Source organism: Elgaria multicarinata, chromosome 3 (genome assembly GCF_023053635.1).
Source record: "Elgaria multicarinata webbii isolate HBS135686 ecotype San Diego chromosome 3, rElgMul1.1.pri, whole genome shotgun sequence".
NCBI classification, from domain to species: domain Eukaryota; kingdom Metazoa; phylum Chordata; class Lepidosauria; order Squamata; family Anguidae; genus Elgaria; species Elgaria multicarinata.
In genome coordinates, this window is record NC_086173.1 from 79,977,276 (window position 1) to 79,990,159 (window position 12,884).

The 12,884-nt window shown below is 42.2% G+C and overlaps 1 protein-coding gene across 1 annotated transcript in view; it reads right to left on the reverse strand.

Moving 5' to 3' along the window:
- Nucleotides 1-12,884, reverse strand: part of RAD50 (RAD50 double strand break repair protein) — a 56,976-nt gene that overhangs the window by 3,880 nt on the left and 40,212 nt on the right. The window contains exons 24-26 of the mRNA XM_063120696.1: nt 8,738-8,823; nt 7,827-7,969; nt 4,441-4,574 (exon numbers count right to left, since the gene is read on the reverse strand). Of these exons, the coding sequence (XP_062976766.1) occupies nt 4,441-4,574; nt 7,827-7,969; nt 8,738-8,823 (363 nt within the window). The remainder of the gene's footprint in view (nt 1-4,440; nt 4,575-7,826; nt 7,970-8,737; nt 8,824-12,884) is intronic.

A 12,884-nucleotide genomic window follows, 5' to 3' on the forward strand; every position in this document is an offset into this window, starting at 1 on the left:
GGATCCCTGTGCCTCGACTATCGAGTTGGGCGACGGTTGCGATGGTGCTGCTGAGGTAACCTATATGGAATCGGAGCAATCATCCTCCACCGATTGTGGGGAGGAAGGGATTTGTATGGTTTGGATTTCCATCTGCTGAGCCTGATGGGTCGTTGTTCCTTCGGGCCTTAATGATGTTGCACTCTCTTCCACTGGTTTAATTATTTGGCGTGTTTGTACGTCAAAAATTGGTTCGGGTGCTGATATTGTTTCCGATGGTCGGCGTCAAGCGGGCGATCTTTGATATCGATCTTCTAGCTCGCGCCAGTCTGCGTAATGATATGTATGTCTTGGGGGAAGTGACCACTGTGATTCCCTTTCCCAATCTCTCGCAGGGGATCTGGAGCGATGTTGCCTTCGATAATAGTATGACTCGGATTCATGATATCGAGTATTGAAGGAACGAACCGATTCTGGGGATCGACGGTGACTCGATGTTTGACCTCGATATTCTAGCCTCTGATGGTCTGAGGCAGGTAAGTTAGTCGACGGTGAAGCAGTCACTTGGACCGTCGGTAGCAGGTCCCTGCTGCGGACGGAAGAAGCGTCCCTAATTTCCACCTCTGATAACAATGTTGTCGTTATGGGGTCGATCGTCGAAGCCGTTTGGGCGGTTAATACAGATCCCATTTGGGCTGTCGATGATGGTGCCGTTACGGGCGTCGGTATCGACGTCGAAGCTCCTTTATTGGTGTCGTGTTTGTGAGGCACTTTAGATTTTTTCTTGTGCTTTCCCTTGTCGGCGTTTTTTGGCGTTCTTGCCTTCTTTGATAACTTCTTGGCTACCGAAGTAGCTAAGGATCGCCCTGGTGTAGCAGGGGCGTCCTGTCAGGGTCTGTCAGCTCGAATTGTTGTCGGCTGGAAAGGAGCTGGAGGCACGAAAGGCTCTTCTTGCGCCATAGTAGATTTATCTACTGCTCTGAGTGCCCTTTCCCACAGCTCAGCCCGTAATTTATCCGCTCTGTGGCGTCTGGTAAGGTTGGAGAAAGCTTGGCAATGGGGACAAGCGTCTACCTTGTGGCCTTCTCCTAAACAGATCACGCAAAAGTTGTGTCCGTTGGAAGGAGGCAGCTTCGTGCCACAACGGGCACACTTTTTAAACGGGGCCTTGGGGCCCATGCGGACTAAGTTAAAGAAAGAAGAGATTTCTGAGGTAAAGTTGGAGAATATCTATCTATCTATCTATATATTTTAGGAAGGTAGGAGTAAAAGGAAAGAAGAAAGAGAAGAGGTAACGAAGGTAAGTCTTAGCTATTTTTTGTTTGTTTGGTAAACGGAAGCGTTCTCGACGAGGCTGTCGCGGTGACGGTCAAAGAAGAACTGGGGAATCTGGGCGGGAACCCCTCTGCATATGCGCAGTAGAGGGGGAGGGGTTCCCACCCAAAATGCCTCTTAGCTATAGAAGATTCCCGAAGCGGGGCTTCGCGCAGGTGCAGAGCTCATATGTGTGATGCACAGAGACCACGAAGAAGAACTACTGCTTCCCAAGCATAGTAGCCCATTCTGGGTGCTCTTTAATTGGTATTTTATCCCTCTTTAGGGCAACTAGAAATGCACTACGGTGTGTTTTGAGAGCAGGGAGACAAGTCTTTTTCCAATTGAGAGTTGCAGGTTCCCCATACAAAATTTGAGGGAAGATTTAGGGAATACATTCAGTAAGACTCCAAATGATCAAGCATACACCCCCCTCTCAAAAAAACAATAATGTCAAGAGTTCCTGTACAACCACATGAAGAAACTGGGGTTTAATCTCGAACAACAAACCAGAATCAGATCCTAGTTTGTAGTCAGAGATTAAACCACAATTTCCCATTCTGGATGTAATGGCAAACTGTGGTTTTTAGGATTAACAATTCTTGGAGGTCTTTCTTTATGGCACACAAGAAAAAGGAGAAGAGCAAGTTTGTTCTTTAGCTAATAAGGACAGGTTGCTTACCTGTAACTGTGGTTCTTCAAGTGGTTATCTGTGAACTCACACATATGGATTATTTGCCTGTGCAGAACAGTAATTCAGAATATACTAGAGCTAAACAAGAGTGTTGGTGGGAGCCCCACCTATCTCCTCTCCACATGCTCCAGACATGGCTCCTGTCTGCCTCTCAGTTCCAAGTCAGCCACATTGGAGGAATAAAGGTGAAGCATCGAAGCAGGGAGAAGAGTGGGTTGTGTGAGTTCACAGATAGCCTCTCGTAGAATCAGTTACAGGTAAGCAACCTGTTCTTTGTGGTCTCTGTGACTCACACATAGGGGTGACTGAAAAGCAGGAGACATACTGGAGGAGGGAAATGTCCAGGCAAAATTAAAGAAAGGACTGCTCTGCCGGAAGCCGCAATGGCATGACCCCTGATATCCAGGTGGTAGTGTTATCTAGGTGATTGAAGAGAAAGGAGCAACCCTATATAGATTCTGAGATTTCCTAGACATGGATGTGTGAGAGTAGGTTTCACCTAGGGTTGTTTGACTGGAAGCATCAAGATGGTAACTGGTGAAGCTAAGGCTGGATGTACCCCTTTTAAGACCAGGTCCATAACTGGAACTGGAGACACTTTAATCTTTAGATGAAGGGGTCAGTGATGGCTGGGTGAATTATACTGTGACTGTGTAGCGACTCTGGGAGTTTTTTCCAAGATTACAACCTGAAAGAAGTTTGTCAGAAGAGGAGGGCTGATAGTGAGTGGCAAACCTGTGAGCTTGTTAGTGTGGTAGGCTCCAGTAACTCAGTGTCAGGTGGTTTAGATACCATGCAAGGTGTTGCTTGGTTAGAAGTTGCCTTAGATAATTTAAGACAGTGAGGGGAATGAGAATGTTGCCAGGTAGTCTCTATCCCTATATTCAAAACGATGTCTTCTGGTGGTGAACGTGCTCATAATAATGAGAGGGAGACCTGTAGAAGTGGGGGCAAAGAAAATATTGACAAAGAAAATCTTCCAGAGGCCAAGGAAGCCAGGGACGTCTGTCGATACTAAGGGGATTTATACTTTCTTGGAGAATAGATGATAGTATGGTTCCAGCAAGAAGCATTCCCTAGATTCACCTTCTGATATCAAACCCAGGCACTGGATATCATCCAGGCACTAGATATTATCCAGGGACTTACAGTCTTGAGGAAGTTGTAGTTTCTTCTAGGATCATCATCAGCGATTGCATGGTAATTTGAGACATGGTCTGCACCAAGGGCGGCTGAATTGGAGCCAATGCAGGCCTGGGTTTGATGTAGGACTCTATTCTACGAACAGTCTTTTTTTTTGTTTTTTGGTCCTGGAGCCCAGGGAGAAGCAGGGTGTTTGTTTCGGGACTTGGTCTGTTTGACCTGCTCGGTCTTGACCATTGTTACCAAAGGGCTGGTTTTGAGCTGTTGGTCCGAGGGAATGGTCAAAGCTGTCAGTGCTGCAAGGATTGAGAAAGAGTCGGAGCTGGTTTCTTGCAAATGGAGACTGAGGCAGTATGTAGAGGCTAGTTCAGTGCAGCTGATTCAGAATGTTGCCTTGAGGGCTTGCTCCCATAATAGGGCACAGAGGCATGTTGTTCTGTTTTTCCTGGCCTGCTTCATAAAAAAATAGCAGTGGGTACAGGAGTCCACCCGTGTGCCTCTCTGAGGCAGAGAAGGCAGTTGGAGTATTCACCAGGCATTGGTATCTTCCCACTGTAGCCGGTGCAATTTTTAAAGAAGGACTTTGAGACCATGCTCTCCAAAGGGGCAATGAAATAATGAAGAAGAAAACCGCAGAGAAAATTGGAAAGGAAGAGAAAAAAAGAAAAGATAACTCTGTTCAGTGTCCCTGCAGTAGACAGTAGAATTTTTGAAGATTTTGCCATGAGGTGAGAGAATGTTCCAAAAGGAACTGAGAGGCAGGCAGGAGCCATTCCTGGAGCATGCACAGAGAATGTGGGCGAGACTCGTAGCTAAAACTCGGTATAGCTCTAGAATGTTATGAATATCTGTTCTGCACAGGTGTATATCCCATATATTTGAGTCACAGAGACCACGAAGAAGAAACCATGTTTATGACTGAGATAATTCAGTCTGATCTAAGCCATCATCTCTTAAAAAACAGAAAAAGAAAAAAAAGACTGTAGACGACCAGCATTGGCAGTTCCAGATGGAGGGATTAGTCGTGGCTTGACTAAGTAATATAACAACAGACTTTTGGGTACATGGTATTTGGTGGTATCTCACCCTTGATCCGCAAGTTGGTGTGAATAAAGTGTGTATAACAAAGTGAAGACTCTGACAAAACATCTGTTGAAATTTTACACATGCAAATAAAACAGATGAGGTGCATTGGAAAGGGCTTTCTCAGGACTGACCTATAGACATGGGGTTGCTTAGCACTAATGTAGATTTAGGGCCTACATAAGAAATGTCCCCCAGGCTTTTCCATGAAATCTGCAGATACTTACTCCACCAAGGCATGTGCAAGCGATTCAATATTCTCTCGGTCAAGATTGGTGGTGGGCTCATCCAATGCAAGAATGCCACAGTTGAGACAAAAGGATTCTGCTAGGGCAAGACGGATAATGAGGGAAGCGAGAACCTAAAACCAAGAGGTCACAGTTCAGTAAATAAATCAAAACACAAACATTTCTAAAAGCACTTTGATGCAGCAGTAGTTCTTGGCTGCACCACTTCAAAATGAAGATGGGGGTGAACGTGAATGCTTCCCCATATAAAAAATTCCTTCCACATAGAAAGTTAGCAAGTTAGGAAGAAGGCTTCTAGCGTAGCTTTCCTGCTCACATGCTAGTTTTCTATGTGGATTTTCTATGTGAAGCCAACCTGCCCCCCTACCCTTTTCATTGAGCTAATGCTATGCATCTTTACAAGGTCAGGGACAATTCTCTGCTCCCCTCCACAGTTGGAAGTTTGGAGCTGTAAAATGCAGTCGGGCCTCAATGGTTTACTTTGTCTGGCTAAGATGCTCCAGATGCCTTGGCAACACAGTAGTCAAAGGAGGTCCTCATGAGGTGGGAAAGGAAGCTGGTTTGATCCAACAACAGAGTTGCCAAACAATCATCCTTGCCTTCCTCCCATCTTGGCACTGGGAGGAGGCAGGGGTTGCTTACTTGATGATCCTCTGCACACTTCTGCAACTCCAACGCTTGGAGAAAGGCTTGGGACTCACAAGAGGGCGACAGGACATTCACTATGACGAGCAAGATTGTGGAAGCCTGGGTGTGTCCCACTAATATTTGCAACATGTGATGTAGCCCTTAAGAGAATGCTACTGCCTGTTGTTGACTTTCCATTGCTAGATTTTATTTACCACCTTGTAGTTTTACTTAATATATTTTAATCAACTGGACATCCTAGCCCCACTTGAAGAATAAATTACAGGAACAGCACATCTTGCATACTTCTTAGGTGAGAATGAATGCAACTACTACTTCTCTCACAGGCTTTCCAATAGATTCTCTTCTATTTTAAGGGTTAGACATTTTTTTGAAGGCTGCGATTGTTGACAAGATAACATGGTGTGCGCTATTTGAACACTTCCATATCATCATCTACCAAAACCAGGATTCAACAATTATGACTCATTAGTCTGGTTATTATTTTAATTCAAGGGTGAGTGGAAACATATGAGAAGGTTACAGAATTTGTAGTTTACCCTATAGCAAGTACTATCCAACTATAGTGGGTATATATGCCGTATCTTCTTAGCCAATGTGTCTCCTCTGAATGAATGCTTAGAAGCGGTAATGGGCTGGTTGTGGAAAAACAAACTGAAGCTGAATCCAGACAAGACAGAGGTGCTTGCTGTCAAAGGTCTCAACCTGGGTTTGTAGGTGTGTCAACCAGTTCTGGATGGGGTTACACTCCCTGGAAAGACTGTGTTCGCAGCTTGGGGTGCTTCTGGATCCATCACTCCAAATGACAGCCCAGATAGATGCAATGGCCAGGAATGCCAACTATCAGCTTCAGCTGATACGCCAGCTGTGCCCCTTCCTAGAGTTGGAAGACCTAAAGACAGTAGCGCATGCGCTGGTAACTTCGAGGCTCGACTTCTGCAATGTGTTCTACATAGGGCTACCTTTGTGCCTAGTCCGGAAACTTCAGCTAGTTCAAAATATGGCAGCCAGGCTGGTCACCGGTACACCTAGGGGTGACCACATTACAGCAGTTTTAAAATCTCTTCACTGGCTGCCAATTAGTTTCCGGGTGAAGTATAAAGTGTTGGTTATCACCTTTAAAACCCTACATGGTTTGGGTCCAGGCTACCTGCAGGATCGCCTTCTCCTGTACAATCCTCCCCACACACTCAGGTCCTCTGGGAAGAATCTACTTCAGTCAATCAAAGTTAGGCTGACAGGTATTACCCAGAGGACCTTCTCTTCTGCTGCTCCCAGACTGTGGAATGGCCTGCCAGAGGAGACTCGTCAACTTAATAGTCTTTTAGCATTCAAGAAAGCTATAAAGACTGATCTCTTTCGGCAGGCCTATCCAGTGGGATTTTAGGATGCCTTTAGTATGCTTTTAAGATCTTTTTAGGATGCTTTAACAATGTATATTATGTTTTAATTCAGTTTTATGTATTTTATATTTATTGTTGTTCCTCGCCTCAATCAAAATGGAGAGGTGGGTAAGAAATATTATTATTATTATTGTTATTTGAAAACAACTAAAACAAATCAATGTATTTTAGAGTGTGAATTTAAATAGTATCAAATTCTTAGCTGAGATTAAAAAACACAATTTACTTGTGGTTTACAGCCTATACCTATACACATACAACATATTTCTCTCCCATCAACAAACTGTGAGAGAATGTCACAAACAGACAACAGCAAATTACTCTCCTGCCCGGGTTTCTCTTTCTCTCACATAATCCTGACCCCTAATCCCATCCTTTCCATCGCCCTATCCCACATGTGATGTGTTTGCATCATCAAGTGGAATTCAATATAACACTTTGCAACTGACTAAGGAGTGAAGATTATACTACATAGCATGGTGAGTTCTAAACAGAAATTTATACAAAAGAGCATCTTATCTTATTGTATGAGGCCTAAGAATCACACTGTACGGCAAGAAGAGGGACAAATGGGCAAAGTACTCTCTCTTAACTTCAACTTTCCCTGAGTAAAATGGAATCAATATCCTGCCTCTTGGAGTTACTATCATAGTGAACAAGAAACCCTCACTTCCACTAATATCGAAACTGATAGATGGTTCATAGAACTGCTTCCCTTCACAATTTTCAGACCCAAAACAGGGTGACTATGTTCAGATGACTGTATCTTGGCTTAATAAGCTGAGCTACAACAAGCTTCATGCCCCTATACACAGCTGCTCTACGGTTTCCTTCACATGTGGAGCAAGCGGGCCAAGAACTCCTCAGCTAACTATAGTTTCCTGTTACATCAGAACTGGAAAACTATGATTAACAGGCTTTGGAATAAACCAGGATACAAAGTTGTGGTTTGAAAATGGCTTTATATCCTGACTTGTTCCAAAGCCATTAACCATATTGTTCCAGCTTGGAAGAAATGGGAAACAATAGTTTCTGGTTCATGCAAAGCAGCAGCATGAGGCGTGTTCATATTAAATGAAGATATGATTGTATGAATGTGTCCACTTATTCAAGTTTGTTTTGAACGTTCATGGGAACGGGTCCGTTACATAGCTTGTCATAAGGTAGCCATTTATATGGTAGAAGGCCATGTAAATAGTTCCTCTGTTCTTTTCCATTCTGCTTCATTAACTTACAGTTCCACACATTTTTCCTTATTTACAACTGTCCATTGACCTAATACAAATGAACTGCTACAAGTGTCCTCTTACATACCTTTTGGCCAGCACTGCATCTGCCCCTCATATCTAAAGCAGTGTCTCCTTTTATCATTACTACTCTATAATTGTAACTTCTCCTCTTGTCAGAAGCAGAAACATTCTCATCTGCATCAGACCGAATTTCTATGTATTCAATATCTACAGGGGAGAAAATACAGTTTCAAAATACAAGCAATAGATGTGTTGGCCTTGAAGCAATCTGAATACAATCCGTAGTCTATGCTTCTGTATGGAGGTATGATGCACTATATGCAAACATTCTTATAAGATTAGCCCGTAAGACAACCATTCTCCTTACGAGCTCTCAGGTATGCAAGACTAGGTATACTCTGCTAAAAAGAGAAAAGGAAAAGAAATTCCACACCAAGAAAAGCTGTATACGTAATGTACTTTGCTTCTTTTAGCCAAGGGGATAGGCAAAGAGCAATGCAAGGCATAACCCCAGTAAAACTGCTTAGCCTCCACTACGCCCTCTCTAAGAATCCACAAAGTATTGGCTCTTCTCAGTATTCTCTCTTCAGGGACCTAAATACCAAAGATCTTGCCTTTTTTAAAAAAAAGAAAAAGAAAAGGAGCTGGGAAGAAAATTATAATTCTCAGAATGCTGCATTCTAGCACAGAGGCCTGGTTACAAGACACGTGAAGAGCAAAGGAATTATCAAGATGCACCATGACAAAGGTGACCATATGGTAAAGAATATGTTTATCAGGATAAATCAAGATGACTCAAGCTGGTAATGCCGTATTGCTTATTACAAGGTGACTTCCCTCCCTGGTCATAATTTTAAAACTGGTTTTATCTTAACAGAGGACTGTATCAGAATCCCACACCCACCAAAAAACTTAGTGACATTAGTGATGACGTTTTCTTAGATAGATGAATAAATATTTCTATATATTTGGTACCTTGCCCCCTGTAGGTACTTCGCCAAAGGTCACGAATTATCTTGTTGATTTCTTCCATTTTCATGCTGTGAAACATCATTATTGCTCTAAGAGAGAAGGAAACGGAAACCTCAGACTTTACAACTTACTTCATGAAATTGAACTCCTTCTACCAGACTTTACTGTCTCTGTGCTCTAACAATGTAAGATCGCACTACAATATTTGAGTTATGGATGCCAGAAGTGTTATAGCACTGAATTTAAACCATGCAATCCTAACTTTTGCTTCTTTTCTGGCAAAAGGCCTTTCTTGTTTGTAGGATCAAATCCTATGATTCTATATTTTGAATTCTGTATGCTACCTTGAGCCATTATGAATAAAAGATTTAAATCTCACGAGCCCTTTGCCAATAGTTAAGTCCACAATACAACAGTTTGGTGTGCTGAAGGCCACTGGTTTTAACTGACCTAAGTGTGCTGGATTGTGACCTAAGGTAGAGAAGTGTTCAGGAAGGGCCAAAGATAAGGGACAGGAAGACAAAAATTAGAAGTCCTATGCATTAGAAAAAACTACTTTCCACAATTAAAAGGTTGGAAAATTTACCTGGAAAGTAACAAAGTAATTAAATCAGCAAATATAAAATATTTTTTTAAAAATAAAAGGGACTATATATGAATTGTAAAATAAATAAAAAATCCTACCAATTTTTAAAAACCTATTTTTCTGAAGATGCTGAGTTTCAGATTTAAGCCTTTTCAATTCTTACAAATACATAAAGGTTTTACAACCATGAGATCATACTTGGGATATAAAAACCATCAAAAGCATTCATTCAATAGGTAATACACATGCAAACCCTATCCTTACACCCCAGTTTAAATGTAACACTAAACTGAAATTCCTGGCTTAATAAAGCAGTATATTTGTTCCTCTCTTCATTCAAGCGATCTAAGAAGCCAAAGCTCATCACTCAAACACAGAAGCCTATGATATGTGAACTGGGAATTATGGTTAACTGCTTGCAAAGATGCTGGGTTCTGTCAGCCAACTTTATTTATTATTTATTTATTTAGAGTATTCTTATCCCGCACCTCAGCCAAAAGGCTCTCGGAGCGGCTTACAATGTATCAATAAAGAATGTACCCTCAGGCATACATTCTAAAAAAAGACATGACACACAAGGAAAAGTGTATGGGGAGGGAAGAGGGAGAAAATAAAAAGAAATTAAGGAGACTGTTTAGGCTGGTGGGAAGGCCCTGCTCCGTCCTCTCATCTCCCAATGGAGGGGCAAACCAACAGCTCCTTCTTCCCCACAAGATGAAGATGGCAGTTAGCCCTGTGTGTGTGTGTGTGTCCAACTGAAGCAGGCTCTGATGGTGCATGCCTGCTCCAGTCTCCCTCGCATCTTCGTGCAAGAAAATCTTGTATGTATATATATCCATGTCAAACTAAACTTATACAAAACAAAAACATCAATAATGAAGATTAACTCATGGCCAAATAGTGATACCAATCAAGACACTAATTCACTGGTCAATGATGCATAGGGCAGCTCCATTGTGCTTTAAAACAGCTGGATCAGGCTGAGTATGCATAATGTTATTTTGTCCTTTGAATACCAGAAAACATCAGGCTTGAACATTTGTCTACATGCCACATGTTTTGCGACAATAATACTAGATGTGAAGATGGAAGAGAGATAATACAAAGCGCTAACATAGCATGGAACACCTTTATCCTTCGCTATACCAAGAAATATTGCTTTCCTTATTCTTATTAGTTATCTTTAGTCATAACTTCCATTATAGTAAAGGTTCTTACAGCAGCTCTCCGTTTGATAACATCAAACATGTTTAATGTTGAGTCACTGTTATTTTTGCTGTTGAGCTGAGTTGCATTTTTAGCTGCATCAGATAAAACTGCAAAAAGACAAGCAAATTTGCCTCTTATCATGTTTGAGGGGGAAACCCAATGGCAATAAAAGATGCATTGTGGGTTTTTTTAAAGTAGAAGAACAAGGAAAAGCTCATATTACATTTCCACCCTTCATAACACTTACCACATTCCATTTCAAATGTGTGAAATGATTATCATTGTTAGATCTTAAGTAGCTTAAGAACATAATTCACAGGTTTACATGTTACAGCAGCCAGGTAAAATCTTTAAATTACCAAATGCCTCTACAAATGTGCCTCTTGTCCAATTCTTCTGAGCAATTCCTCCTTTCCACAGCATCTCCCTGTGCCACATCCACTACTGTTCAGAAAGGTTACCAAACACTCAGGAAGACTTTTCAGAGAAGGGAAAATAGAGAGCTCCCCTTTAGTGAGCTTCCATCCTCTCATGGTTCACAGCATCAGAGGCTGTAACTGCAGCATCAGAGGCTGTAACTTTCTACATCTGCCTTTTCCCCCCCGGGATCATCCATGGATCATCCCTGTGCGTCCACAGGGGATCCTGGGAGCAAGCAGGGACAATCCCTCCAGTTTCCTGGGATAATCAAGACCTCGGTTATCCCGGTTTTACCCGTGGTCCCAGGACAATCCCAAGGACCGTGGATGGTGTGTGCATCCATCCAGGCTTCTTCCCTCCTCCCCACGAGTATCGGGGGTCAGCAGACGGGAGGAGCCGGGCTGGAGGAGGAACATCAAGGGGGGGGGGGAGCAGAGTCAGGGCTTTTTTGGTTTGTTTTGTTTTTCACTTACTTTTTGCTGGAGTGCAAGGGTGATAACTGGAAGATAGTTTTTCCTGAGTGATATTTTGCCCATAAACGATTTCAAACTTTTCTTTTTTCATATGTAAGACTAACTTCCCATAATATACAAATAAATTCTTGACACTTAAAGGGAAAACTGAAGGCTGCAAAATCATAACTGCATTTCTGCTTGACAAAATGGAAGTCTGCTGCATGTCAACACTTTATCTTGAACATCTTTATAAATGTATTTGTGATCCCCTGTGACCTAACAGACTCTCCAGTTTTGAAGAAATGAATAAAATGTTGCCAGTTTTTACTCAGGTAAGGCTACTGCTACCACTCCGTTTTGCCACATTCCTCTGGCTAATCCGGGAACATACTTTATAAATCTGAAAATAGTAGGCAAGGTCATGTGGGAGGATTTTAGGGAAGGAATTTCTTCCTTGACAAGAATTTCCAGAGGGGTCATCATGTTAGTTTGTTGCAGCAAAAACGAACTTTTTGCTGTTGTTACTCCGTCATAAGGAGGCACACTAGGGGTTTCACACATTCCCAAATGGGCTTATTCATTCATAGGTGTAAAGGACAGTGTTTCAGATAAAAAAAACAATGGTTAACATACAGAACATATACTGAAGCCTAAAGGAAACAAACTTGTTATAGTTTTAGATACACTATTTCTAGGCTTATTTAAAAGGAAGGACAACTATATATGTGAAAAATGCTAGGCTTAGATCAAGGCACCTAGCTTCTCTCTGACAAGGGCGCATCTGTCCTTAAGGTAGCTGAGGCGGCTGTTACCTAGGTGAGTGTGCTGTAACGTTGAGAGGTTTTGGAAGGTATGAAGTCTCATATGCTGAAAAAATGCATGCTTTCAACCACTTTGCTAGAGTGGATCTAGTTACTTTTTTACCCATGGCTATAGAATGAAAACATACGAATAGAGAGTCAGGTTATGTGAAGGGCTTTGTATGGCCTGCGGACATCCAGCTTGTGCTAGTCCTTTTCCTGTAGGTAAGAGGAGTCAGGTCAGAAAGAGGGTAAGATCAGTTCCTGTGAGCTATGGAACAAGGTATTAACCTTTGGAATGAACATTGGGTTCATTCTGAGAGTGCCTGTGTCCTTTAGGAAGCTGGTGAGCCCTTTACTTACTGAAAAGGCTATTATTTTTATATTCTGCACACAAAAGTGATGGCTACTAAGAACAGGACCTTTTGGGACAAAATTCAGAGTGGGAAGTATTTGAGTGGTTCAAAAGGGGCTTTAGTTAATGTTGATAGAACCACGTGTAGTTTCCAAGATGGAAATCTGTGTACCGTGAGAGGGTTTATCAATGAGATTCTGCATAGAAACCTTCTGAACTCAGCATGTGAACTCAGCGATGGGCGTCTTGATTCTGAGGGAACTAAAGATATGGGTGATGTTTGCCTGTGCAAGGTGCCTGGTTTTAGACCCATGTCAATGCTGGC